This window comes from Chiloscyllium plagiosum, unplaced genomic scaffold (assembly GCF_037043375.1).
Source record: "Chiloscyllium plagiosum isolate Xiang-an unplaced genomic scaffold, Cpla_swu_hap1 HiC_scaffold_45, whole genome shotgun sequence".
In the NCBI taxonomy this organism is placed as follows: domain Eukaryota; kingdom Metazoa; phylum Chordata; class Chondrichthyes; order Orectolobiformes; family Hemiscylliidae; genus Chiloscyllium; species Chiloscyllium plagiosum.
Genome location: NW_028270183.1, coordinates 86,749,701 through 86,775,391, shown reverse-complemented (window position 1 = coordinate 86,775,391; position 25,691 = coordinate 86,749,701). Strand labels below are relative to the sequence as shown.

General features: G+C 40.2%; 1 gene segment (V, D, J or C); it reads right to left on the bottom strand.

Annotated features, from left to right (window-relative positions):
• Positions 1-8,148: 8,148 nt before the first annotated feature.
• Positions 8,149-25,274, bottom strand: LOC148136787 (Ig heavy chain C region-like). The segment is given in 5 exon segments: positions 8,149-8,561; positions 9,035-9,343; positions 11,312-11,623; positions 14,727-15,032; positions 25,207-25,274. Coding segments are annotated over 5 exon segments (1,338 nt in total).
• Between the last annotated feature and the right edge of the window lie 417 nt (positions 25,275-25,691).

Sequence of the window (25,691 nt, the reverse complement as noted above, 5' to 3'; positions counted from 1 at the left end):
ACAGGGCATCCCATCTGCATACTGGAACAGTCTCCTGTCCATGGTGGCGATCATTACAGGAACTGGAAATCAGAGTAAGTGAGTGAAAGAAGCCGTGAGGGCTACAGTGTTCATAACATTCCCAGGACCAGGTTAGCAGGTCCTACTGAGACCATTAAGAAGTCATTAAGATCCCCCAATTGGTGCATGGACACTGGGTTACTCCTACTCCTAGTAAGAGTACTGTGATTACTGCTGTTATAGTGCTATCAAGCAAATAGTGAAGTGTGGCCATCTGATAAAATCATTTTCATTCAGTGCTGAATACTTGAGACTTTTTTGTGAGAAACTTTGTAATTCTTCTTGATGTTCTTAATACACTTTTTGTTTCATACAATGGTGTTTTTCTACATAGGATTACAGAGGAAAAACAGACCATTTGGCACAATCAGTTCATGCCAGCGCTTATGTTCCACTCAAGATGTTTCATATCTTTCCTCATCTAAATCGCCCATTGTAATTCTCTATTCCCATCCCTTCCAAGTGCTCGCCTTGAAATACATCTAAACAATTGATTTCTACTATTCCGACTGGTCACATATTCCCCGTTCTCATCATGCTTTCAGTGAAGAGGTTTCTTCTGAATTCCCTTTTGGATTTCTTGAGGTACTGTCTTATATTGACAGTCTGCAGTTACGTTCTACCCCGTAGTGAAATGTTTTCTCTGTACCTTCTCTTTTCAAAACCTTTCATAATTTTAGAACTGTCATCCTTCTTTTCAAGAGAGAAGTGAACAGCACAACAATTCTTCCTTGATATACACAGCCAGAAACTTGTGTAGCATTCTTATAAATCTTCTCTTCACTCTCTCTCATACATTCTATAATATGTCAACTCGAACTGCATGCAATACTCTTTATTATAGTCAACCTAATTTCTATAGTGACCCTACTTTCAAATCTATGCCTTTAGAGATAAAGCTTAGAGCCTTGTTTGCATTTTTATGGCCTTTGGAACCTGTGGTGAAATTGTTAGTGACTGATGTAATTGTCTGAAATCCCTTTGTTTGTCTCCCTCACTTAGCCGTGCATCTTTGAATAAATGACCTGCACATTATTCCTACCAAGATGTAACACCTTACGTTTATCTGTGTGGATATTCATTTGCTAATTATTTGAACATGCCATAAATTAATTAATGATCTCTTGCAACTTCTTGTAGTCCTCCGAATTGGCTACATTTCAACATTCCTTTCCAATTTGGTGTCATTGAATTGCTAATTATTTTTCTCGGAATTAGATACAATATTAATTTGCCGTTTTACATTATTTTGTTTTGAATTTTTAGAGAGATGCAGTAATCCACACGGTAACTATAACAACTAAATGTAGAATGACAGATAGATGAAAAATATTACACACTCAGGACTAATTAATAGACTCTATTAACTTCAAGGTCAAAACAGGGAATTATTTTTTACACGAATGATATGGTGAGATTATCCGTAGTGCAATCACTTTTGTCCATTTTTTTTGTTGCAGTTTATTTCCCCAGGTCTTTCTGTGCTACTGGTATGAAATTGAAAAGGCACCCATCCTCCATTTTAAACTCAATGATAATAAAAAAAACAGCGTTTATATAAATTGTAACATGATTTATGAAACCATCCCTCTCGGCTTATACATATTCACAGCCATGTAGAGTTATATAGGGAGATGCTGAATGAGCTGGGGCTGATTTCCCTGGAGCGTTGGAGGCTGAGGGGTGACTTTATAAAGGTTTATAAAATCATCAGAAGCATGGATACAGTGAATAGACAAGGTCTTTTTCCCTGGGGTGGGTGGAGTCTCATCTAAACCTATACTCGTGAGTATAGGTTTAGAGTGAGAGGGGAAAAAGTTGAAAGTACCTAAGGAGTAACTTTTTCATGCAGGGGATGGTGTGTATGGAATGAACTGCCACAGGAAGCAGTGGAGGCTGGTGCAATTTCAACATTTAAAAGGCATCTGAGTGTGTAGACGAATAGGAGGGTTTCGAGGGATATGGGCCAACTACTGGCAAATGGGACTAGATTAGTTTAGGATATCTGGTCAGCATGGGCAAGTGAGACTGAAAGATCTGTTTCCAAGTTGTACATCTCTATGACTCTATGATCTACCCCTTTGCTCTTAATGTACTAGTCGAATCTCTTTGGATTATCTTTAACATTATCTCCCAAGGTTATCTCATTTTCCTTTCTTGCCCTCCTCATTTCCCTCTTTACAATGTCCCTGCACCTCTTCGGGATTCACTTGATCTTATTTCTCTATATCTAATAAACGATTCATTCTTAATCTGAACCAGAGCCTCAATATCTTTATTCCTCCAGTGTTCCCTCCTCTTACCAGCATTATCTTCATACTAACAGGAACATCACGCCTCCGAACTCTCGTTATCTCACTTCTGAAAGCCTCACTCTTGCCGGCCGTTCCATGAGCTGCAAACAGTCTACTTCAATCAACTCTTGAAAGTTTTTGTCTCATACTATCAAAATTTGCCCTCGTCCAATTAAGAACTTTAACTTATATATAATGCCAATCCTTTCCATAAATATTTTACAACTAATCGAATTATGACCCCGGCCCCAAAAAGCTCCCCTACCAACCATTCAGTCCCTTGCCCTGCCTTATATTACAAGAGTAGGTGAGGTTTGCTCCTTCTGTGATAGTTACATCTGCATATTAATGAAGAAAATTGACTTTAGCACTTACCAAATTTCCCAGGTAAGCACTTACCAAATTCCTCACCATCCAAGCTCTTAAGTCCATGGCTGTCCCACTTTATGTTCGGAAGGTTGAAATTTGCTATTATTACAATCCTATTATTCTCACGTATAAACAAGATCTTTCGACATATTTGATACTCAATTTCACTCTGACTGCTGGGGGGACTATTACAATCGCATCAAAGTAATCATGCTTTTCTTATTTCTGAGTTCCATCCACATAGCTTCACTAGACCATCCCTCAGAAATACCTTGTGTTAGAAGAGTAGTAATGTTTCACCACAAGAAAAATTGACTCCAATCTCCTTCTAGCTCTTCCTCCTTCTGCCGTACCTTTGATGGTGGGAGGGGCTTTGAACATAAATTATTCAATTTACTGGTGATGGTTAGTAGCTGAAAATAAAGATACTATGGGTGACTTGGGTGATGGGAAATATAAGGTTACATTGTATGGAAGGAAAATTCTGGATAGAAACAAGAATTTTAAAAAACGAACTCCATTCAGTGTTTGGAGTCCTTGTTGGTTCAACCTGTGCTTTGGTCTATAATGCAAAATTACAGAAAAATATTAATATCAATTTAAAATAAAATGTTAGGATATTGGAAGAACAGCTAAGAGCTTCAAAGCTTGACAGACGGCTTGTGGGAAAGGGCATGGAAAGCAGTCGGGTTTCCAGAACTTCTCATCTCTGCCTTCCGTAATCGAAATCAACCTGTGATCTATAATTTTTGAGGATTGTTATTCGTTAATATCGGTGTGTCAGATAGATCTCAGTCTCAGGGAGCGGTGACCTGCTTCTTTGTTTTGTTATGAACTCAGGGGAACATACAATAGTAAGGGGTTAAACCCAAAGGGGTGCAGGAGCAGATGATCCCCCGTGTGTACGTGCACAAATCAGGGAATGTTCCATGACACGTGGACAGAAGAGCAAACAAACCCTACTTCATCACCCTACGCTGTAGAGAACAAACACACAGCAATTATGTTAAACTGAAATAAAGCAGTCTCTTGTCTCACCTGGAATGTTGCATCTAGTTTCAGGTGCCATGTTTTTGAAAAAATGCAAAGTTATGAGATTGGGTGCGTGACTGATTAACAACATTATTCCCGGGATGATACACCTCACCAACTCTGATAAATTGAGAATGTTCTCCTCTGCTGATAGATTCCTGACTCTGTGAACAGTTGCTATGATTGGTTCTCAATTCTGTCTTGCGTCATATAGATCTCAATGGCTGAATATTTCAAGTACTCATGAGCTGTTCCTTGCCTGATCACAGCCTCTGATTTATTATTTTTGAGGGTTGCTGTTCAGTAATATCCCTGTATCAGACAGATCGCAGTCTCATTCCCTGGGATTTGACAGGTGTGGTGTGACAAGTAGATCCCAGGAATTGTGCTCCATGAGATTTATGTGTGAGAAAAACTCCAGTTCTGAGAATCCGCCCTTGGATTGTGCACGTGTTGTTGTCTGAATACCTGACTGAATGTAGATATATTTGGCTGATGAATGTTTCGTTGGGCGCTTTAGGTGGCGATTTCTGCATTACTAACCCAGGCTGCCCTGACATTGGGAGTACTTTTAGTTTAGACAGTGTAGAGTAAACTTTCAAACTCAGTTGGCTGCCTTTTATAAGATTCTGGTGGAGCCTATAAAATTATCATTAGGTGACCCGAGGCCGTGACCCTTGGTGCATAAGCGGAAATGTTCTCTAATCATTCTGCCTCTGGAGAGTTCCATCAGGCATATCGTGCGAACGATGTATTTACATTAGTGGGCTGCATGGTAGCGCAGCAATAAACTAAATGACTGGATGAAACACAACCAAACAGAACAAGTGAAAGTATTTGGCTGGGAAAGGAGGAGGATGTGGGAAAATGTATTATTACTGACTGGCCTTGAAGAAAGAATTCAGCAAACTCAAGGTTAGTGCATATTCAAACGAGATTTATTAACCATTTCAGAAAGCATTTTTATCCAAAAGTTGATGTAAAAGCTAACAGAAGTGAATATAATGGCTGGATGCCACATTGAGACGAGAACACATGCGCTGTGAGCTGGGAATTTTCTGTACTTCAGTAACAGTCACAAGAAAGGGAATACAAAGGCTCATCAGAAAGGGTAGGCAACCATTCTGAGTAAGGAACAAATAAAAACAAAACAAATGGGCTTCAAACAACTGGGAAGCTAAAAATTCTCCAACCACAACCATCTCAAAGATATCAAAGTAAAAAGGAAAATCCATCAATAATTGTCTCAGTTACACGCTGACAAACTGAAGTAATCTCACTGTTAGAGTCAGCAACCCCAGGACAGATTGGTGATTGGGAATTCAGACCTTGATAAGCAGATCAGGAAAATCATAGGGGTCCACAACTCATTCACTTAACCTGGAAAAGAGAGAGAAAGCAATGACGCAGATATTTATGATCAGGGACTTTCAGATATAATGTTTATTCAATGGCACACTTAGAGATTTCACAAAACATATTGAGCTGCTTGGCGTGAGAAAGATGTGATTATTCTCACCTACACCAGAGTGACGGCAGCGCTGTAGAAAATACTCAGGAAGAACAAGGTGATGAACGTGGAAGTTGTCCAGATGTTGCTGTTATCATCCTCATAGTCTTCAATCCAAGTGCGATCTATTGAATCTGTGAATATAAAGCCGAGAGAACGCATTTAGATTGTATATTGATCCAGATCGATCTATCTGCATCCAAGTCATGTAAATTGAGAGCATTACATCTTCATAAAGCAGTCAGGTATTTCTCAAGTGTGACTCTTATCTGTATCTATTAGTACGTTATTGACTCTCAGCAAGAAATTACAAATACTAACTGCATATGTTCTTTCTTCATTGTCCATGTCAGAACGTTTTAAATTATTTTTCTTTTCATCTATTATTTAAGGATATTATTATTTGAGGAATGCTTATTACGAATGATGATTTTAATTATATCATTATATTTTAAATATAGGCTGTGACAGCACTATAGTAGAAAATTGTGGCCATCACTGAATAAAAGTTCAAATGTGATTCTCATCTTTTGTATTGGTGACCAATTCCTTGGCAAATCATGAATATAAGTGACATCACAGTCAGGACATTGCTTCATATTTTAGTTTGTAGGATCTGTATATTTAGGAATACGTTTTTGTACGTGTGTCCCTTAATTTATTTGATCTACTGCTTGGTGTGTTTGTTTTCCCTTTAATGTTTGTGTATGTGGTTATAAGAGTCTCTTACTTCACTCTAGCCCATGTTGGAGTCTGTGCATGAATAAACATATTCCTGTTCCTTTACTGCTGGTGTGCTCATGTGTTTGTGCACCTAATATTTTGTCTTTTCACAGTGTGTAAGCATCATCATGCTAATATGCCACTTCGATGCTGCCTATGCTTATCTTGTAATGTCTTTGTGAGTGTTCACTTTTCATTAGTGCTATCTAAAATGTGTGCTTATGTGTCTGTTTCAGATCCTACATACTCTGGGTTATTTTCATGTTTATGCTGAATAAATGTTAGCATGCAATGTTATGTTTTGATGGATGTTTATATTTATATGATGATAATTGCTTGTGTGGCAATCTTTCCCAAACCATCTCCTGATCAGCTTGTTTGTGCTATTGTTTGTGGATGCTTGCTGATCCTTGTGCCCATTATCCTTTTTGAATGAACGCCCTTCTATTTGTTCATCTATGCACTTGTGTGTCTGCATGTGAGACTCTGAATTTGTGTGTGCGTGTGATATTGTATACATGCTGATCAATGTGGTTTAAAAATAACTAATTAAGCTGCTTCTGTCATCGTATGTTTGTGATTCTGAAAATGGGAAAGTAATGATATTAATGTTTATCTCTGTGCACGTACGTGCCTGTGTGAGTTGACATGTGGGAGGACATTTTTCGGAATTTGTATCTGTGTGTTCATGTGTGTATGTCTGTACGCATTGTGCTGTATGAATGTATATGTATTCATGCCCATTTGTGTGTTACCGTGTGTCGATGTTTCTCATGGTTATATGTGAGTCCTCCTGTTCATTTGTGCAAATGATTTTCTTTTGGTGTATGTGAGTTTTTGTATGAGCTTAGGTGAGTGTTCAAGTACCACTTGCATGTGTGGCTCTGTGCGAGTATGCGTGTGTGACATCTTATCTATATGCACATTTGAGTGTGCACATAAATATGTGTCTTTAGGTGAGAGCCCGTATATGTGTCATTGCGTGTGTATTTGCGATCATCTCTCTGCATCTGTTCTTATACCAGACTGTAATTTTCATTATTCTAATTTATTGTTCTAATTTTAATGCATTGCCCATAATTAGATTTGACCTTGGTGTTGCAGGAAACGTTTCCCATCGTCGTGCAGAGATAAGCGTTTTATGAGCAACTCTTCTGTTGCAGTAATAGAACTTCTGTCTATGAGAGAAAAGGCGTGAGTTCAAATCCCCACTGCCCCAGAGATAACATTTCTGAATATGTTTATTAGAAAGTATCTACTTGGGTTCTGTATGTGAAACAAAATGATATCAGGTATTCGAATACCAGAATTGATCCCATGTGCTCCAGAAAACTGAGACAAAACTATGGAATTCAAACTGGGACGATGCAAACACCAGTTTCGGATTATGGGAATCAATGTTAATCATTTGTTAACAGAGCCAAGCGTGTCTAACATGCTTCAAAGGTATTGTTTTGCATGGAAATGTTAAATCTTTGGACAGTAAGCAAGAAGCTGACTGTCCCTGTTAGCAACTGGGTTACATTACAGAGGACATCTACCATGAAAACTCTGCACAGGGAGCAAGAGGACAGACCATTCATTGTTCCCCTCCCTCTGCTCCACAACAACTTAACTGTTGATTCTCTTTGGTGTGAAAGTGAAGATACATTCTGTCAACTCATGCGCTGGCGCAAGATCCCTGGCAGTTCCCCAGAAACAAAGGTCACATTCAAACTGTTCTGCACTCTTTACGATTCGTATGTTCCAATCAAATTTAATTTTAAAATGTCTTAAATTTACATTTCCAATTGGTGCAATTTGGCAGTTTAAAACTGACATGAATTTTGTAAGAATGTCAAATGGGAGGAATCAAAAACATCAAGTTCAAAACTCGTGCCCTACCCTTGACATAAAATGGACATTGTCAGATTTTGTCACAGAGGGATTTAGGATGGATAAGGTACTTGGTGGAATCCTGCAATGAGTGAGCTTTACTCTGTCTCTGACCCAGAGTGCATCTGAGCAGGGAACATTAACTGCACAAGACACTCGTCCTAGACCTGTTAATAATCCACTTTAAATACACAGATGGAATGTAAGTCAAAGTGAGAAACAACTAATTCAGTATTTAACTCACAGCTGGAGGAAAAGAAACACTTCATTATTTCCGATCAACTATTAAATGCAACTTTGAGATTTTTATTGACATGAATTAACAGTGTCCATCAGTGCAAGTGAAATGTTTACGAAACTCGGTTTACCGCTGGATTTATCGACTGTTCTGTTGATGATCTTCAATGGAATCGCTTCATGTCCCACCACACAGGAGTAAGAAGCACCGCTGGCCCACTCCTCCGCTGTAATGGATAACAGGCTGTAGATGAAGAAGGAGGTGTTGTCGCTCTCCGCCATCACCTCGGTGTTCTTGTAGTTACTGGGATTCACTGGCTTGTCATTGATTGTCCACTTAACGAAGATCTCTCGGGGGGAGAAACCTCTCACTAAACAGGTGAGGGAGAGAAACCTCTGAGCGGAGATTTCTTCTGTTGGTGGCAGGAGGACCGACACTGATGGCTCCAGCGGATTAATCACTGCAGAATATTGGAGACAAATATAAACTCAACCAAAACATCCTGAACCAATATCACAATTTCACTAAATATTACGATAAGCCATTTTTAATTTGGGATTTATTCACTTTCGTTTTCTAAAGGAGCAGTATGGTTCAGTCTGCTCCTTTAGAAAACATTCTGTTCAGTAAAAAAAGTAAAGTTTAATGTGAAAGTTGCCTCCATGTTTCCAGCCCACAACAAGGGCATTCTGCCCAATTGTCATTGCTGATGGTGACGTCACGGCCCAGGCTTCTTCCCATTATATCTGACTTAATCAGAATGCAATATCCTTTGGTCCATCTTCTTCTTAATCAGCTACTTAGCTACCCTGCCTTCAGATGCATCATTAATGCCCCCAATGGTGTTTGTTCATTCCCAATCAAAGCCTGCCATTGATGTAACTGGATCTGATTTACACATGGGATCCTTTGTGTTTTAATCTCACCGCTCACCTTTCTCCTTGTGGATGGAGTCTCTCAGCGGAGTCGGCAGATTCTGATGGTACACCACACATTCAAAAGTAACGCCACTCAGCCAGGCTTCAGTAGAAATGTCTAATTTGCTGATCACGCTGTCGGGATTCTGTCCATGCTGCTCAGCAATCTCTGATTTCAGAGGCTTCTTTTCTTGTTTCCAGGTCACGTTGACTCCAGAAGGAAGATTGGACACAACGCAGGTTAACGTCACCGTCGCCTCCAGTAAGACTTGTTCTACTGGCGGTGGGAGGATTTTAACGGTGTTAGGGTGGCACTCGGTATCTTCTATGAAACAAAAATCAAAGTCAATGAAAAATGCCCCTTTATGATATAAACACCCAATCTTCAGATTACTTCTTCACAGGGTGAAGACACCACCTTCAAAATGGCAACTCCAACTATTGCTGAAACGATGCTTACTATTGTTGATGTATTTTGATCTGTGAAACATTTGTGATTACCTATGCCATACCCTGTGTAATTATTCCGAAAGAACACTGGCTTTGTAACAAGCGAAACCTGTGAAAAAAGTAAAATCATCAAAGATACCATTATGTAACCCATGGAATGACCATTCTTTCGGAGTTTGTCTCTCACTTCAGACCATCTATTGATACTTGTGACAAGAGTAATCTGAATATAATGAGTCCATTTCCATGCTCATAACCCTTAGTTGCAAGTGCTGCTGGTCACGTTGAATGCTAAATCACATCCCAAATTTTGGACAAATTATAATAAATAATAATTATTCTCTTTGCAGAGTTCTAAAGTGTTACAGGAGCGGTGAACAGCCATGGCAATACTGTTCATTATATTTAACGTGATCAAAAATACTTTGCGTTATTGGTGTGATGTCATTCTCGAATTTATGTCATTGTTCCTCGTGGGCTGTGTTTGGAATAGATCTGAAAACAAGACATTGAGTACAGCATTGGATATCGGGAAGGACACCTATCTCCTTAAGTCTTTCCCTCCATTCAGTTAGTTCATAACTGGTCTGTACTTTCACTTTATTTACCAAGCTGCATTTTTTCATTTCTTCATAGAGCAGGGGAGAAAAAAAAACAAACAAAAGCGTCTTAAATTAATCTACAAACGCGATGGAAATGTACACTAATTTTATAGACACCCACTACTCACCGTGTAAACATCGCCACCCCAAACCAGGCTAAATCAGTATGTTTCGAGTTCCTAGTTCATTCATCCCTATTGTAGCATTCTTAGCAGAATTTGTTCTCCTGCCGCATCCACTCATTACAGAGAGCATCTTAAAGCAGCTCAGTGAGATCACGTTTATCCCAGTTCATCAAATGTGATACCCACTTGGTCTGTGGTCTGATCCCATAAATGAAGTTAAAGAGCTCAGTATCAGATAAAAATTGATGTCGTACAATGTGCAAAGCCAACAGGTCATTCCTGAGCATGGAATGAAGCATTGAACGCATATTGATTTATTTTCAAGTAAGGGTCACTGCATATTTTAACCACGTCATTTTGAGACCCCAACATCATAAGATAGAGGATCAGAATAAGGCTGTTCGGCCAATTCAGAGTTTAGATCAGAATGATGCTGGAAAAGCACAGCAGGTCAGGCAGCATCCGATGAGCAGGAAAATCGATGTTTCGGTCTAAAGCCATTCTCCTACCTTCTCCCCGTACTAAACAAGAGCCGATCTCTTTCTGGCTTGAGTACACACAATGGCCTGGCCTCCAATGCCCTCTGCAGCAACAAGTTCCACAGACTCATCACCCTCTGGGTGAAGAAATTCCTCCCCATCTCAGTTCTATAGGGTGCAACTTTGACTTGGAGACTGTGCCCTTGGGTCCTAGTCTCGCCTACCAGTCAAAACATCTATACCACGTTCACTCGACCTCAGTCTCTCAGTATTTTCTATGTTTCAATCATATATCTATCCAATATCCCCCTCCACCCCCAAACTTATCCTTGAAGCGGCTATTAGGCAAGGATTCAGCACTCTGAATGCCTCTCCCAGCATGGTCAGGCAACAAACTATTTAAAAAAGCTCACTGTCTATATATCTATCTTCAACAGAGAGGAAACATGCTTTTCTGACTTGCCAAAATGTTGAATTATAAGCAATGCTAATGTAACACTCAAACCGAAATGAGATCCGTGGCATGTTGGGAAATGTGAAGCTGTACTGTGCTGTTTACTACGCCTGATAAATTCGTGTGTTTGATTCACATCAGAGTTCAGAATGATTTGTAGCTCTCTCAGTATGTGTCTCTTACCCTGGAGTGCGGTGATGTTTTTACTTTGAATGTTCTCTCCATGAGTGACCTGGCAGGTATAAACCGCGCTGTTGAACCATTCACCATAAGGGACCATCAGCCGACTCGTCACCGAGAAGTTCCCGTTCGCCTCACACACGGGAGACGTGAAGAAGCCAGAATCCAAGGGTCGGCCATTTTTCAACCAACTCACGGTGATTGACTTCGGACGGAACTCGATGATTGAACAGACGACGGTTGCAAACTTGCTGCTTGCGATTTCTTCACTGGAGCTCACAGTTAGGAGAAGGGTTGGTGGGAGAATATCTGGACCTTTAGGAAACACATCGCATACATTATCCGACGAATTTCATAACAAAGAAATCAGTTCTCATATATCATGGTTTCTTGTGGTTCATGGATACAAGAATCATAATTGTGCAGAGTGCTGGAGAAGCTGGGATCCACACAGAAAGATAAGCAGGACAAATGTGAAAGGCTAAACTTAGAGGACACAGCAAGGGAGTCAAGGAGGCACAGAAACAACAGGCCGGTAACATCAGAAGAAAGATAGCAACGTTGGATGGTATTCGTTTTAATGACAGAGTATGATGAACAAGGCAGACGAATTACTGGCATAAATGAAGAAATGATGCCGTTGCTATCACGGAGACATATTGAGAGCCTGGCAGGAGTGGCTATTCAATATTCCAGGATTTAGTGCCTTCAGGCGAGACAGGGAAAGATGGAAAATGATGGGGGCGGGGGTGCACGGTACAGAATGTTGCGTCTGTCGCAATTCTGACAAGAGTATTTTAGGCTGTAAAGAGAAATGAAATCATGGATACCTCCTCGAACAAAGGCAAATGGACAGTACTTCAAAACCAAAATACAGCAAACATAACTACTGGGAGAGCACGATAGACCTTACTATAGGTCCAAAAGACCAAGTGCAAATACATGGGCAAATTTCAGAGAAATGTAAATTAAATAGGGAAATGAGAAAAGAGGTTTTTAACTTCCTCAGCATAGGCTTGGATATTCATTTTGTCAAAAATTTAGAGGGAGCACAATTCTGAAAATGCCCCCAGGAGAATATTTGAACAAAGTATGTGTTTAATACAGAGAATTTTAATCCAGACCTTGCAATAGAGGGGTGAATCTGAACTTAACTTTAGGGAATGAAGTCGACCCAGTGGGTAAAACATCAATGGTGGAGCACTTTGCAGACAGTGATGGTAAATCAGTTGGATTTCAGATTGTACTGCAAAGGAATAGAAATTGGCCCAAAGTTCTGAAAAGGGGAAGGACAATTTTAGTTAGATCAGGTAATGACTTGACCAGAGTGGACTGGACGCTGACACTTATTGGTAAATCTGGGTCAGAGCAGTGTGACAAATTTAAGAAAGAGATAGAAAAATCACAGGGTGGTCATTTCCCAGGAAGCCACTGCGTGGGACCAAGAATGCAGCGGGCTCTGGACACCAAAGGGCATGGAGGGTGAGATAAAGAGAAACAAGGGAGGCTTCAGGTCTATACTGAAATCTCAAATCAATAGAAATTAGTATGGAGTACAGAACGTGCAAGGGGGAGTTTGAAAGACAAAGGAATTAGAAGAGCAAAAGGGACCATGAGAAAATAATAGCAGTCATAATAAAGGAAAATATTTTTAAAAGTTACAGGCTCATTCATAATAAAAGAATTATTTGGGAATCAGTAATGCCCATTAAGTGTTATTATTGGAGTGGTGTCGGAGGATTAGGTTGTGGTCAAAACGAATGTGTTGTGTCAGTGTTCACTAGTAAGAGGGACAATGTGGGGACCGAAATCATGGAGGAGTGTTGTGATGTAGTTTTCAGAAATTAGGACACATGACGTGATGTTCTGTGTTGTCTTGCTGAATGAAAAGTGGTTATATTTCCAGGGCAGATGAAAAGTATACCAAGCGGTTGAGCGATGCAAAGGATGAAATAGTTGGGTCGCTGACAATAATTTAGAATTCCTGTCTGGCCACAGCAGTTGTGCCAAGTGAGTGTGGATCAGCCAACATTGCACTGTTATGCAGGACGAAGGAAGGGATAAATAATGAAACCACAGATCTATCAAGCTAGTCTCAGTGGTAAGGAAACTGTTGAGTAGTGAAATTAGTTTTCATTTGGAAGATAAATCTACAATTTTCAGCAAGGTTTTATTGAGAGGAAGTCATGTGTAACAATTTGATAGTAGTTTTCAGATAGATAACTCGATGTCCAGATGATAGCAATAATCAGAGCCAATGGGATCCAAGGTAATTTGACAGATTGGATCTAGAACTGGCTGAGTGGTGGGAGCAGGGGATAATAGTCATCGGGTGTCTGCGTGACTGGAAATCTATGTCTTCTGGTGTTCTGTAGGGATTTGTGTTGATTTCTTTGCTATTTCTCTTCCATACCAATGATTGAGACTCAAATTTAGGAGGATTAACCAGTGAATTCACAGATGAAATGAAAACTGTCATGTTGGTAAGTCATGAGCATAATGGCTTTAGATTGCAAGAGGATGTAAAAGGGTTGGTTGTATGTGAAGAGAAAAGTTGCAAATGGAAATTATTCTGGATAAATGTAAGGTGATGTAATTCGGCAGAAGAATCTGTGAGGTATGACGTTTTGAATGGTGGAACCCTGGAAAGGCCTGAGGATCTTTGGTGCATGTACCCACCGATCCCCTACAGTACTGTGTTGTCTGGATAAAGAGGCTAAGAAAGTGGGAGGATATTAGCTTTTATTAGCCTAGACATTGACAATGAAGAGTGGTGAGACGATACTGGAACTTAATAAAACACTGGTTAGGCCATACTGAAGCGTTGTGTGCATATTATCGAAGGAATGTGATTACACTGAAGGCAGTATTGATGAGATTTGCCAGGATCGTGCCTGGGTTGGAGAGTTTTAGTTATGAAACTAGATTAGATAGACAGGGGTTTTCCTTGGAGCAGAGGAGAATTAGGGAGAAGATTATCATGATGTCTAGAATTATTTTAGGCATAGACAGGGTAAACTGGATGAAACCTTTCCCCTTGATGGAGAGATCAATACCTCAGGGGCACAGGGTGAAGGTTAGGCCAGGAGGTTCCAAGTGGACCTCAGGGGAAAACAAAATCAAATAGAGGGTGGTGTTAGCCTGGAGCTCAGCACATATAAGTCATGTAGAGACTGAGCCCCTCATCATAAGTATGAAGTATCCTTGCAAGGGCAAGTCACACAAGGCAATGGATCATGTGCTGGCACATGAGACTGGAATAGTTAGGTGGCTGTTATTGATAGGTGGCTGTTATTGGATGGATAAAAGGGCCTTTTTCCTGTGCTGTATAAGGTGATTCTGTGAAAATGGTTATAAATAATGCCTTGTTCATATTAATCCCAGATGCTCTGTTTATCTCAGTTCCCACAACACGTACCTGGACATGGCATTTCTTTGCTCTTGTGTGACCCGCTGTGTTGAACCTCACAGGAGATTTTGCTGGGGCAATCTACCGCTGACTCGGGCAGGGTTAACTGGCTGCTCAGGGTGTAGGTTCCCTTCTTGTTTCTCACTGAGGGGTAAGTCCTCAATCCATTCTTGATTAGCTCCCCACCTTTCTTCCAGGTTACCTTGGTGACGTCAGGGGAATAGTCCATCGCCAAACAACCAAAGATCACAGAACCGGTGTTGTGCTCCTGACAGGAGGAGACCAGGCCATAAAGCGTGGGGAGCGATGGTGTCTCTACAATAGAATGACCAATTGAGCATGTTAATTTCTGTTAATTTGACCTTATCAGTTACTCAAATGTATCCTCAGCTGTAAACGTTTGCCAGTATGCTCCCGCTAAGTCTACAGCATAACTGGAGTTTGTTTTTGGTTCCTACCAGTTGCTGATCATGATCATTGGTTCCCTCTTTAGAAACATGCCCTCGACCTTGACCGTTACCACATAATTTAGGAAGAAGAACATCCTGATCCCACCCCAGTAACTGTTTGAAGATCTCACCAACTGACACTTTCACTGGATTGCTGTGAAGAGCAGTGAAGTTTCACAAAATACAAAACAAGGAAATGCAGATACATCGAAATTCTACAGTGTGTGCAAACAGGCCATTTGGCCCAACAAGTCCACACCCACCCTCTGAAATGTAACGCATCCAGACCCATTCCCCTATCCTATTATGCTACAGTTAACTCTGACTAATGCACCTAACCTCCCAATCACTGAACACAACATTTGCAATTCCCCCAGCTTGCACATCTTTGGACTGTGGGCGGAAACGCACACAGACATGGGGAGAAAGTGCCAACTCCACACAGACTGTCACCCGAGGCTGGAATGGAACCCGAGTCCCTAGCACTGTGAGGCAGCAGCGCTAACCACGGAACCAGCGTGCTGCTCCACTAGGTACCGTGCTGCTGGTAATACCCAACAGCTGGCAGTAACCCCGGAGAGAAATCAGAGTGAATCATAGAACATAGAACATTACAGCGCAATACAGACCCTTTGGCCCTCGACGTTGCGCTGCCCTGTCATATTAATCTGAAGCCCATCCCACCTACACTATTCCATATACATCCATATGCCTGTCCAATGACGACTTAAATGTACTTAAACTTGGTGAATCTACTACCGTTGCAGGCAAAGCATTCCATACCCTTACTACTCAATGAGTAAAGAAACTACCTCTGACATCTGTCTTATACCTATCTCCCCTCACTTTAAAGTTGTGTCCCCTCGTGTTTGCCGTCCCCATACTTGGAAATCAGGCCCAGTGAGCCTTCCTCACTTATCAATGCAAGGCAGAATGTTCTCTCTGGGAGGGAGGTCACTGCAGCAGCAGCACAGGCAGGAGCTGAGCACTGGGACGGGGAGGATGGCTGTCATGGCTGAACTCATGCCAATTGTCTGGAAGTTGAAACATCTAATTTACAATTATCTGAATTCTGGAGGCCTCTGAGAAATGGAGGACCATTAAGGTTCAGAGACCTTGGAGTATTACAGCTGAGTATTTACGTAAATATGATTTGAGAAATGAACAAGTAATCTTTAACTTTAATAACGATCAAACTGACACGCAGTTCACCACCAAACCTCATCTTTCAGACTAACCACTGCACTTACTCTGTCTAGACCGAAATTTCCACTCACATTGACAAACCCTACCCTGCTAGACATCCATTCATGCCCGGAACACACAATCCCTATCAAACGAAACACATCCAAGGCAATCCATATTGGTAGTGTAGCTGAGCAGAGAGATCTCGGTGTCCATGTACTTGGATCCCTAAAAGTTGCCAGCCAGTTTGATAGAGTTGTTAAGAAGGCATATTTTGTGTTGGCTTTCATCGATAGAGGGACTGAGTTTCAGAACCACGAGGTTAGGCTGCAGCTGCACAAAACTCTGGTGTGGCCGCACTTGGGAGTATTGTGGACTGTTCTGGTCACCACATTATAGAGAGAATGTGGAAGCTTTGGAAGAGTTCAGAGGAGGTTTGCCAGGATGTTGTTTGGTATGGCGGGAAGGTTTAATGAGGAAAGGATGAGGGTCTTCAGGCTGTTTTTGTTTGAGAGAAGAAGGTTGAGAGGTTACTTAATTGAGACATAAAAGATAAACAGAGGGTGGACAGTGAAAGTCTTTTTCCTTGAATAGTGATGGCTAGCAGGAGAGGACATAGATGACAGTTGTCAGAGGTTGTTTCTTTACTCAGAGAGTACGAGGGGCATGGAGCGCACTGCCTGCAACAATAGTACACTCGCCAACTTTAAGGGCATCTAAAAGGTCATTGGATAAACATATGGATGAAAATGGAATAGTGTAGGATAGATAGGCTTCAGATTGGTTCCACAGGTCAGCACAACATTGAGGTCTGAAAGGCCTGTTCTGCACTGTAATGTTCTATATTCTATATTGCAGATGGACATATGATCTCAATTCCTTTCACTCATTTACACTCCTGCCGCCCTGCACTGGCCCATAGTGAATCTGGCCCTGACTGGACCTGACACCATCATTTTCACAACCTCTGACAAAAGCCCACTACCCAAGACATGACCTCAGCCCTTGATCACTGACCTCTCATCTTACCCAAGTCAACCTGTGCACATTGAATCCCAGCTCCTTTCGCATCTGTGCTTCACAACCTACCATTTTGCCAGACTCCGAGCTTTGCATTTTGACAACACGTCCACCTGTCACTTCATTACAGTGACCTTCCACCCCCGAAACATCCTGGCACTCTGCCCACCTCTACACTAACCAGCCTGGCATCCTGCCCACCTCTCCATAAACCAGCCTGGCAAAGACAGATCTCCTGCATTTCAGCTCAAACTACCCCTCACCTACCAAGCACAATTCGACCAAATTATCCTGTGACCATTACCATTTACCCGATGCCACCTTGCCAGACAGAGTGCATGGAAGCTTACCCAGCAGCCAGCCAACACCTCACAGCCTATCAGCCCAAACTCTCCCACATGCCCAATCTAGCCCCTCACTTGCTCACCACCTTCCAACTATGAGCCTACTCCACCATAAAGTCAGTGAGTCATAAAGTCGTACAGCACAGAAACAGTTCCTTTGTTCCAGCTCATCCATGCTCACCAGAGTTCCCAAATTAAACTAATTCCACTTGCCTGCCTTTGTCCCATATCAATCCAGACCTATACAGTTCCTATAGCTGGTCAAATGTCTTCTAAATGTTGGACCTATCTCTACATTTACCACTTCCTCTGGCAGTTCATTCCAATGTTTTGGACAGTTACAACATGAAACCCTAATTCCTGCACTCAGTGCTCTGACCAATGAAGGTAAATATGCCAAACACCTTCAACACACTAGCTACTTGAGACAACACTTTCAAGAATCTATGAGTCTGAACCCTCAGGGTTCTCAGTGTTCAACATCACTACCCAGTGCCCTAACATTAACTCTGTAAGACTCTATGAGTCTGGACCTTCAGGGTCCTGTGTTGAATATCACTATCCAGTGCTCTTCCATTAACTCTAAGTTGTGACCTGATTTGTCTTCTCAAAAAGCAACACGTCGTATTCATTTAAATTAAACTCCATCTGCCACTCCTCAGCCCATTGGCCCAGCTGATCAAGATCTCATTGTAAGTTTAGATGACTTTCACTGCCAATTATACCACCAATGTTGGCGTTACGTGCAAACAGACAAACCATGCCCCATTCAATGTCTTCATGGCTTTCAACCAATATTGCAGCCCGTTTCCCTTTCTTCCACATATCCGTAGCATTTTTTTAAGGATTAAAGGAATCTATCTCCTTATTGAAATCATTTGATGTTTTATCCTCAATCAATTTCTGTAGTGGAGAATTCCAAAGGTTCACCATTCTTTTGCTGAACAGAAAACAATCAGGTTCAATGTTATCAGTGTGTTGGGAAGACTGGTGAGCAGCAAGATTAATGATGATCCCATGAATGGAATAGCATTCTAGAGGGGCCGAGATACCTTCTTCAGCTTCCATTTTGCATGCTGATATTTCCCTTCGGCAGCATCTTCCAAAATTGTGATCCTTGAGGATAAGGGCGCACATGCTTGTAAATGCTTCTCCTGAAAGCTCTCCTCCAAATCAGACTTCAACTTGACTCTCACCTAGTTCCCTGCCCGTTTCCTCTTCCTCAATCACAGCCATGGGGCTCACTTCCTAACAGCGCTGTGAATGTGTTAATACCACACAAACTTCAGCAAGTCAAATAGGCTGATGACAACTGGTTTCTCAAGGATATAAAAAGTTTGACACTTCCACCTGTCTAGCCACCTGTCTAGAGATTCAAACAACCGCTGGAAGAATTGAAAATTAGGTTTGTGTCTACACAAGATGACATGGTTTCCTTTTGTGTGATTTGACTGTGTTTTCACTGAATGAACAGAGCTATTTCTTAATCATACAATAGGAATGAAGCTTCCCTCATTTTTAGCAAGGCAATCACACATTATATTTCTTTATTCCAAAGAAGTACAGTGCTAAATTAAAGAAATATGATGATTGGGATGTTTCAATTGGAAATTGTCAGAGATTTAAAGTTTACTTTCCTGAGCAATTAATTCCAGCCTCATTGTGTCACAGTACTCACAGGAATGTCTTTCAGAAATGGTGTCTCCCTTTGTTATGGGCAGTCGAATCAGTAAATCTGGGATAGTATTTTGCTTGTTAATCAAAGCTGTTGAAGAGTTTTAGCCAAAGGGAGACCTGTGGATTTAACTCACAGATGTACCATGATCTAAGTAAGTGATGGAACAGCTCGAGGGGCTGAGTGCCCTCCTCTTGCTCCTACCTTCCTATAATTGTGTCATTCATTAAGCTAGCACTGGCTGTGAATATTTTTAATAAAATATTTCAACAAATTAATTGTTTCACATGCTTTAAAAAAAATACTTCTGTTGATTATTTGGAACGGGATCATTGACATTCTCTATTTGAGTGATCAAAAGAACTTCCACCCACTTACAGCAGCCACTGCACTCTGGAGTGTGTTGTTACTTCATAATAGTTTCTTGTGAAACTACAGCTCGAGATCAGGGCGCTCAAATTCAATGATTCTTTGATATTTAATATCTCTGAACATTCGCAATTTGTTCAAATGTATCTTTTCTCTGAAGAACGTGTTAAATCGAACAGAACTTTTTTCAATGAAACAACAAACTTTAAATGCTTGAAAACCAAAATGAAAGACAGAAATTTCTGAAGAAACTCAGCAGGTCTAGCAGCTCCTGTGGAGAGAAGGCAAGGTTAACCTTTCGCACACAGAGACCTGCTCTTCAGCAAATTGTTTTCATGTTTTTGGCACAAGAGCTCACACCTGTTGAGATAAACAGTGATTACGTTGGCTTGACTCCTGTTGGAAAATGAATTCTTAGCAGAGGTACTGGATGGTCAGAGATAGCAATTGACGACCAACTGAAAAGCTATCACCATCTGCTGCAAGTGTTGGATTCAGCAGAACCCCCATCGTACTGAACAATAATATTCAGCTAAAGCACTGGTTTAATATAAGGTAATACGGCCTAAGCATAATCTCATCAAATATGCTTCGAAAATGATTCATTCTGGATTAGTTATAAATGATATTGTTAGAGCAGCAAGTCAAAAGCTGGGATTTCTTTGAGCACTTCCTCCATTAACCCCATCTAGTAATGCCCAAAAGCTTGTGAACAAATATTGATCTAAAAAAAGCTGCTAACCACCAAAATTCTGTTTAATATCTAAGAGACACAAGTCAGGATAGCGATTGAATAGATTTCACTGGCCTGTGTGAGTGGAATTCCAACAAACACCCAAACATGTCAATCTGCTTTCTTGCACTGAAGTAACCTGATAAGAGATGTGTTACATACCTCTCTAACAGGTTGTAAGTGAACACAGGCCACCTGGCACAGAATCAGGGACCCTACTACAACTTCACAACACAATGAGCTCGACACGATCACGGAGAACACAGCCCACCTCTTTTGACAGTACATCAACCATGTTAGTTATTAACACCTTCCATGAACCAGGGATTGTTCCAGAATGTTTGTACAATGAAAGTAACATTTCAACATTTACCAAGAATGCTTTGACTGCAGCTCCAAATTGTTCAAACTCTATGGGACCTACAGAGGAATAAAACTAGGAATTGCATTGCCATCAAATCACTGTCACTGGATTCCAACCTCGAACTCCCTTCCTCTTTCCCCTGTGAATGTTGCTGCACCAGACGGTCTACTTAGTTTGAAAAAGATTAAAATGTTTTGAAGTGTAATATGACCTTTGCCAGTGACATTAAAAGCTGATAATAGGTTTTCAAATAATAAGATGCAAAAAAATTCTGATTCTACATTGTGACACGAAACATGTCCTGCATAACTGAGGCACAAAGAAAATATACAGCATATTTCCCTCTGCCTCGCTCAATCAAATATCTCTTGTTGCCAACAACCAATTTCAAAACTCTTGCTAACTGCCTTTTGTTCCTGAAACGTTTGTTCTGATTGGAACAACTTAGTCAGGGCTCTCAATTCTGAGGCACGTAATTGAATATTGTAATTCTGGCAGATAAAAGTGGTTTTGAAGCGCGAGATGAAATTGAACTGTCTGAGATTCAGGTATCCGAACTGGACAATTTACAAATGGTCAGGACCGTTGACAAGTTAGACAGAGATAGCACTGAAACAAACTGTACAACAGAGTTAATCCTAGAGGATACATTGCTCAACTCCTCACGTCAAATATATTCACTGTAATTGAACATTCATCAGAGAAACTAACTGGTGGATTAATGTGAACGAGAATGTGTTCACAATAACATAAATAACCACTGAGTTAATAAACTTAATAAGTATTTAACAAAATTATTCAGGTGGGAAATATCGCCAATTAAAGCACAGGTCCGGAGGAAATGGATTAATCTCTAAATTATTTTTACAATTTCTTAAAACGTTCCGTGAACTGTGGAGATTTTGCATGCACTGCATAAAGTCAATACTGAATTCCAGTGTGGAAAGCATTTCTGTTGAAGGTATTAGGGCAAGGTCATTTTCTTGTTAACTGCTTTTAATGAACGAAAATGTTTAAAAATGTATGAATTGAAAACACGCTTCTGTCTGGAGTTGCCCGCTTTAGCGGATGTCTCAGTAAATGTGGGCACTGTTGCCTCACAGATCCAGGTACCCAGGCTCGGTTCCAGCCTCGGGTGGCTGCCTATGTGAAGTTTACACAATCTCCCCTGTGTCTGTGTGGGTTTCCTCCCACAATCCAAAGATGTGCATGTCAGGTGAACTGGTCATTGTATATCGTCCATAGTGTTAGGTGCATTAGTCAGGGGTAAATATAGGGTAGGGGAATGGGTCTGGGTGGGTTCCTATTCAGAGGGTCGGTGTGGACTTGTTGGGCCAAATGGCCCGATACATACTGCAGGAAATCTAATCTAAATGATTGTCACACTTAACTAATGTGAGCAGATTCCTTCCGATCGCTACATTGCAATAAATCGGTCAAGTATATTTATTAAAATAAATATTACTCTATTTTAAGTGTCTGAATAAACAATGTGCTCTGTTATCCTCTAGTTCATGTCTTGTGCAAATTTGTGAACTCTGCATCCGTCTGAACACACCGATGTAAAATGAACTCTCTGGGTTTTCAGCAAGCACTCCCATGGTTTTAAGAGTAGAGTTCCTACAGTATAGAAACAGGCCATTTGGCCCAACAATTCCACACTGACCCTCTGGACAGTAAGTAGCCCACCCAGACCCATTCCCCCTAATTTATATTTACCCCTGACTAATGCACCCTAACCTACACATCCCTGAAAACTGTGTGCAATTTAGCACAGCCAATCACCTGACCTGTAAACCTTTTGGACTGTGGTAGGAAACCAGAACGCCCGAAGGAAACCCACGCAGACACAGGGAGAATGTGCTAACTCCACACAGGCAGTCACCCGAGGGTGGGATCGAATTTGGGACCCTGGCACTGGGAGGCAGCAGTGCCAACCACTGAGACACCAAGCTGCCCTGCGAGGTCATGAGTGGAATATTTTAATTAATTCGAAATTTGGCCTTGGTCACATAATTCACGATAGCAGTTGTTTCCAAAAGAATGACTCTTCAGTTGATGTTGTGTTGTATAATGTAACTATTTATTTAAAATGCACAGATTGGGAACACCTAAAGCACTGTGCAGATTAAATAATTCAGTTAATGTTTTATTTTTATCCTGTAAATCCAGTTTAATCAGGGACATAACAATTAATTAACTCAAGTTACGTGTGAAACTTATCAAAGCAGTGAAATTGACCTGTTCTTCATAGAATGGAGCAGAATTTCCAAATGGTTTTTGTCAATGATCTTTTCCAGCCAGAAAAATATGTATGTAGTGTACAGCGGAATTGAAAGGTGTTTCTTGATTAATTATAACACAGTCATGGCATTTTTGCTCAAGAGCAAGAACTATTAGAACATTAGACTTTTCAAGTTCTATTTATATTTCTCTATGACTTGTAAACTGTTTAAAGACAGACATTGTGATTGAACTAGATAGTGGAGTTCTGAATGTGGATTGTAAAGCATGGATTAGATTAATCCTTAATTATTACTTTTCAGTAAAAATGGCGCCCGAAGGTGTCTGTTTTCCCTTCATTTCTAAAACCTTTGCGATTTGCCTTTCACTTAATAATAGGCTTTATGAAATTTAAACTCGCATGCTGATTGCATTGAATGAGGAACCTGGAGCGGTTAACATTGCAAAAAACAATGTAGAAACCAGAAACTGTTTCCCAAATATAACACATTTAATGTTACCCAACCACAGTCCCTCCTCAACAGGTCAATGATCACCAGATCACAACACGGTGTGTATGCAGCAGAACTAGCTCTGCAAACATTTTCAACAGAACCAAGAACATGGTGTAACCTCACAAAACAAACCCAGATTGAAGTCTAACAAAGCTGCTCAGAATCCAGCAAACTAATGATTAAATTGAATAGAAATAACAAGTCATAACAGCAGCCTTGTTTGTCAGGGGACTTAACACTTAAAGCTGTAACGTTTCTGGCAACAGTTCAATTTATTTCCAAACTGTACACCCTTCTGGATCGTGACAATCTTGTGCAGCGCACAGTAGAGCGGTTGAAGGCATATATTGATTAATCACTTCATTGTCAAAACAAAATTATTGAATGGACAAATATTACCACATTATAAGTTTAAGTTTGTTTCAATTACATAATCTGATCAATTCTGCAGTTTCAGATTTTAGTCCCAAATTTTATTTTGAATGAGGCTACTCAAAACAAAATTCAGTTAGTTTACAATTTTTTTTTTAAGTCAATGCATTCAAAACCCTTTTTTTTTTTCATTTCTCACACTTCGGGGTTTCTGCCTTCAGTTGTTTTTCAGACCGTTACAAATGGTTTGTAATGTTTTCAATCAATCAGAGAAAAATGTGTCATATAAGTTTAGCAAATGCAGAAATGATTCATGAAATACCAAAGAACTTCACAAATATTGGTAATGAAAACTAATCCAGAGAGTCAATCTCCTCACCAGAAAGAAAACACCGATTACAGAAAGCATGAAAATGCTGATCAATTTCACAAACTGAATAAGATCCAATCAACTCAATTCAACAGAATCAAGGAAAATAAAATCAGAATCCAATCAACTAAAAACAACAGATTTGAATGAAACATAATCAGAATCCAAACAATTCAATTCAACAGAATCAAATAAAACAATTTCAAAAGCCAATCAACACAATTCAACAAAACTAAGTAAAAACAAAGTCAGAATCCAATCAACACATTTCAAAACGAATCAACTAAAACAAAGCCAAAATCCAATCAACTAAATTCAACAGAATCAAGTAAAACAAACTCAGAATCTAATCAACAGAATGCAATATAGCACCGCAAGAAAATTTTATGACAGTTTCTAACCTGCTTGTCATCAACAAAATTAACAAAATAAATGAGAAAATATCATCAGGGTAAGAACATACATTCAATAAGTGAATAATGATATTTTGGCATATTTTAATCATGTTTAGTAATATCTCCAACATCTTTGAATTCTTAGCGTTTGTTGTTGATAATAAAATTCACAATCAGGATGTCACTGACATTGAACATTATTTGTAGCTGACTGATTAAGAGACATTAGGTGTTTCAAGTAACCCAGCCACACAGAATGCTCATCTGATCAAAAAGAGATACACCGAGTAACTGACTCCATCATCCCCATTGTAACTATTTGCTGAGCCTTAACTGAAGTCTATAATCAGTCTGAACAAAAATCAATCCGAACCAAACCAAACTCAGCACAGAATCTGAATTTCATTTAATTCAGAAATTAGTCACATGAATAGAAAGTTTTTAAAAAGTCACTAAGAAAGTTTAAGGGTCTTACCTGAAGTCACTGTCACCATGGTCCCTTGGCCCCAGTATTCAAGATAGTCACAGTGTTACATTTTCTGGACTGGGTCACACAATAACTAGCTCTGCATAAAACAAATCAAAAATCTACCATCATTTTAAATTTTCAGAACCACAGGCAAAATAAAGTCACGATAAATCTTCATCACATAATTGCGCTAGTGAATTCTGATCATTCTTGATAAATTTTAATACTGTTTTATACTTCACAGAGTAACACATGAGCTGATTCTCAAAATCCCCAACTGGTGTATCGAAAATTACACAACACTTTTACAAATTAAATAGTGATAGTGGCATTAAACCGCACAGAACTAATACTGCAAGTTAACACTGACTAGTTTCAAACAATGGAGGCTGAATAGGTTTTTGTATTGATCATAATTGTTGTGTCACCCCAGTTATATCACTGTGAGACACGTTGTGTCAAATACTATGACAGACTGTAAACTGTAAAAT